This window comes from Olea europaea, chromosome 14, assembly GCF_002742605.1.
Source record: "Olea europaea var. sylvestris chromosome 14, O_europaea_v1, whole genome shotgun sequence".
Classification (NCBI taxonomy): domain Eukaryota; kingdom Viridiplantae; phylum Streptophyta; class Magnoliopsida; order Lamiales; family Oleaceae; genus Olea; species Olea europaea.
The window spans coordinates 11,176,084-11,181,018 of record NC_036250.1 but is presented as its reverse complement, the minus strand read 5'-3'; the positions used below and the strand labels follow the sequence as shown (position 1 = coordinate 11,181,018).

Sequence of the window (4,935 nt, the reverse complement as noted above, 5' to 3'; positions counted from 1 at the left end):
GTTACTGCTCTGGTTCTGTCCATCTATTCATGGAGAGGCATGCTGCTCCTCATATCGCTCGATCACAGACTGGATTCCTCCCTGACTTGCTGCTTCTTTATCGGATCTCTGAGGCATATTGTTTCCCCTTTTGTACTTTTAACACCTAACACCACTGTCCCACTGGGCGTGCCAAATTGTTTCACGCGGGTTAGTCGTTAACAATTAAAAAGGATCAGACGATTGTGTAAGGGACGAAACCTCTTGAGACAAAGTCCCAAAAATGGGTGTTCTTTTATTGGTGATGACTTTACAATTGGAAACAAAAAACAACGTGCCTCCAAGGGGCGCAAGCACACGAGTTACTGAAAGAAAAGTGTTTAAATCTAAAAACTAAGGAAATGAAAATTACATGTTCTCTGTTCGAGAGTTTTGGATTCGGTCTTTTGCTTCTATGTCTTTTCTCCCTTTTATACTTCATAGACGATCTCTTTGTGATCAACTACTTTAAAAACTGCTTGATCGTCCTATAACTACCCACTTTCTTCGTAATGGCCACATTGTCATGAAAACTGCTTTTTAACTGCTGCCATTACCCTTCATCGTTCAACCGCTTTCGATTGAATTCTTTGAATCGTGGAACGTGATAGGGCTGCTTTAATAACTGCTTTGATAACTGCACTTCTTGATAACCACGACGTGTTATGTTTGTTAATACCTTGGGCGACTTGAAGGTTTGGACGAGAATAGAGTAACAGCTCTGGGCGACTGTATGACACTCCATTCGCTCAGATTCTGGGCGACTTGCAAACTTGGGCGATGGCGTTACCGCGTTCTTGGACCTCCTTATTTGGGCCTTCATCTTGATTTGTTCGATTGGGCTTCACTCCTTGGGCTGCTCGATTTGGGCTGAATTTTTATGTGTCAACAGTAGCAACATGAAGAGTCAAAGTACGAATGCTCAGAAAGTGGTGCAAATACCTATTTTTGTTGCTACTAATGTCACTAGAGCATCTCCTGATATTAGGTCTGTTCTTGTAATGTTTTGCTGCTAAAAATATCGTCTTCCACTAGTCTTTGTTTAGCCCATTGAGTCGATTTCTTGGAGGATAATTCCCAAGAAACATAACAAATTTTTCTCTTGGGTTTCTTGGAATCAAGAAACACCAGTAGGAACATCTTTAGAAGAAAAACTCCACTTTACATCTTTTACTCCACGAAACTTGCTTTCTCCTAATTCATGGGTTTGTTAATTCAAGGGTCGAGGCCGAGGAAGCTGTACTATTACAGGAACGAAAAGAGAAAAATGATTTAGCAGCCAAAAGCATGAATGATAACTAGACATGTTATTTGTCGATGAAATTGAATGTCTATCTGGTAATAGAATGACTAACTATTTCATAAGTGGTGGAATAGACAAAAAATGTGTCATGTAAAAAAGGAAAAAATTAAAACCATGTTTGTAAATATGAAAAATGTTTAAAAAGTGTGGTGTGAAAAATAAAAATTGTGGTAGCAATGTAAAAAGATGAACCTCACCTCCCTCATATTGTTCCCCTGTCAATTAAATAAAAACAATAAAATTCTAATCTGTAATTTTATTTTTTTTTCACTTTTCCTCATTTGAAAAGCGAATCTTTCTATTGCTGAGTGATGACCAATTCATGCTTAATTAAGCATAATTTGAAATGAGCTAAATCGGTTACACTATTTAATAAACCAATTAAATTTTTAGTGCTCTACCAAAGATTATAAGGCGCCGTTTGTTTCGCATTCTTTGGCCAAAAAATGAAAAATATGACCGTTATCCATCACATTAAGTCACCATATTTGACTTATTCTCTCTTGTGTGGGTCCCATATGTTGAGGTTCGAACCGTGTTCCATTACTTATAAAAGTGTGCTTCCAAATGTTGTGGAAAAGTCGTGTTTTTGGATTAACACTTTTGAAAATAAATGGAACTGGCCAGATTGAAACACGTGGCTAAGTAATGACCCTTGGATGAGCTTCTAGATCATTCCAACCCTAAATATCCAAATGTGCCTTTTCAGCTCACTTGCTGTGTGTTTTGACTCGGCTGTTCATCTCTCTGTTCTTTCTCTTCTCTGCATGAGATTATTCCTTTTCTTGGTAATTAGGTTTCATAAATCTTGAGTGGATTCAGTGAATAAATGTGTGAATACCTTGTGGTATTATAGATCTACATATTCGTGTACTACCCTGTGTGGTATTTTGGATGAATCTGTGTGATTCATAGGGTACAGTTCTAGTTCTTGATAGATCTTTGTGATATGTTCGATTCCTTTGTGGAATAGCGGTCTGTCGAGTAGTTCTTGCAAAAATAAGTCTTCGTGTTGAGTTCTTTGTAATATTTTCTGAAATACTCTTGTATACTTGCTGTCGGTTTTTGGTCTATTAGTGCAACCGAGCTTTATCCATTTATAATGGATGCTCAATATGGGATTAGGCATTAGAAAGTGGTCGCCGAACCTCTTAGCTACGACCGAAAAATTCCTCGTGTTGATTTTTATTTTCTGCATTTATTTTGTTGTTTAATGGCTCGATCATAAGACTGTAGTTAATCTCGAAGTTTTCTCGTTCTTTCAGTGGTATCAGAGCCATGGCCTTTTGAATGATACCTAATCCTTGAGGAAACTGTGCATTCGAATACTGCCTCAAACTATGTTAACTCAAGCAGAAGGAATTTGAGTTCTTAAATTCTTTTGGTGAGATCTTTCCTATACTTCGTGTCTAGTAATTTTTACCTGTTGTATTTCCTTAAAATTTTCCCTTGATTTACCTTGTACTGCAACACCCTCCCGTGATTGGTCTTTGTCCGAAGACTCCAAGAAGTCTTGGGAATCTGAGATAACAACACGGTGGAGGAGTGCAATTGGAAGATCTTGCTGGAGAAATTCGGTTGAGATACATTGGATAGTAATCTTTGTTTTTCTATTTCTGCTTCTTTACTGTGAGTTGAGTGATCATTGCTTTGAGATTACCTTACGAAGTGCATTATTGATTAACACTAATCTGTGATCTGTAAATAGTCCTGGTCTAAGTGACCCTCGGTGTATTCTTGAAATTCAAACTTGTGCCTTGTACATTAACCTGACATACTATGATGGCTACTGCTAAGTTTGAAATGAGTATGTATGATGGGAGGTGGGACTTTAATATTTGGAGTCAGAAAATGAGGACTATCTTGATACAAATGAAATGTGCTAAAGCCTTAGATAATACATGGCCTGCTGAAATGTCTGCTGGTAAAAAAACTGAGTTAGAAGAAATAGCATGGAGTACAATTTTTCTGTACATTTCAGATAGTGTGATCAGGACTATAGGAGAAACTAAAACTGCTGAAGAATTGTGGACTAAATTGAAAGCCCAATATGAGCCAAAAACTATTCCAAATAAATGTTTTTTGCTAAAACAATTCTTTTCTTTCAAAATGGACCCTTCAGTTGATTTAGATGAGAACCTGGACAGATTTACTAAACTGACCCAGGACCTTGCCAACTGTGATGAGAAATTATTAGAAGATCAGCTGGCAGTGGTCTTGTTAAACTCCATTAGTGATAGGTATAGAGACTTAAAGAATGCCTTGAAATATGGTAGAGATAATCTTACCATAGATATTATTATAAATACCTTGAGAAATAAGGTTCTTGAATTAAAATCAGATTCTATCAACCATCAAAGTGGAGAAAATCTTTTGTTAAAAGGCAAAAATATTGGTAAGTCTAATTTTCATTCAAAGTTTTCAAATGACCCTAAGAAAAGAAATAATGATAAAATGAAATACAAAACCAAGGCTAAGGGAAAGAAATGTTATTATTGTGGTAAGTTGGGTCACTTTGCTAAAGATTGTTAAAAAAAGCAAAATGATTTAAAAGGAAAGAATTCAAATGAAGGTAATGTTGTTATGTCTTATAATAAGGAGAGTTGTGATAATGGTATGGTTTGGTCCTAGTTAATGTTGAAAGGAACCTAAATCAAGAATGGATTCTTGATTTAGGTCGCTCTTTTCGCATGTGCCCAAATAAAAATCATTTTTTGGATCTTGAATAAACTAAGGGAGACCAAGTTATCATGGGTAACAACATGACCTACAAAGTGAAAGGTATTGGAACAATAAAATTACTTTTAGAGAACGATAGGGTTCTATTACTGAAAAGTGCCAGATTTGTTCCAGAATTAGAAAGAAACCTAGTGTCTCTAGGAATGTTGAATGACATGGAGTTTGACATAAAATTGGGTCAAGGATACATAAAAATCTTTAGGGGAAGTGATTTGATCACTTCTATCCCGAAGAGACATGACTTATATTTTTAAATGCAAAACCTATGTTGGGCCTTTCAGCTGCAGTTTTAGATGACAATTTTAACCTTGCAAAATTATGGCACTATAGACTTGGTCACATTGGTGAAAAAGGCTTAAAGGCTTTGCAAAATAAAGGTATTTTTGGAAAATCAAATATTGGTAATTTGACTAAATGTGAACAATGTTTGATTGGGAAGCAAGTTAAGTTACCTTTTCCCACTAGTACTCATAAATCAAAGCAAATTCTAGAATACTTACATGCTGATTTATGGGGTCCTGCATCCACCTCTACATTGTCTAGTTATAAGTATTACTTGCTTATTATTAATGATTTATCAAGAAAATTTTGGGTATTTCTTCTGAAAACTAAAGATGAAACTTTTGTTACATTTAAAGATTGAAAAACCCAAATTGAAAATCAAACTGATTTGAAAATCAAAACATTGAGAACTGACAATGGACTAGAATTTTGCAATTATGAGTTTAATGAGTTTTGCGAACTGCATGGCATTTTAAGACATAGAACTATGACCTATACACCCCAGCAAAATGGCATTGCAGAAAGAATGAATAGGACTTTGTTGAATAAAGTTAGATGCATGCTTTTTAGTTCTGGCTTGGCCAAACTATTTT

General features: G+C 35.7%; 1 protein-coding gene across 1 annotated transcript; it reads left to right on the top strand.

Annotated features, from left to right (window-relative positions):
* Positions 1–3,103: 3,103 nt before the first annotated feature.
* Positions 3,104–4,703, top strand: LOC111409515. Its single transcript, XM_023039559.1, has 3 exons — positions 3,104–3,716; positions 4,130–4,267; positions 4,342–4,703. The coding sequence occupies exons 1-3, from the start codon at positions 3,104–3,106 to the stop codon at positions 4,701–4,703; spliced, it is 1,113 nt and encodes a 370-aa protein (XP_022895327.1).
* The last annotated feature ends 232 nt before the right edge of the window (positions 4,704–4,935 follow it).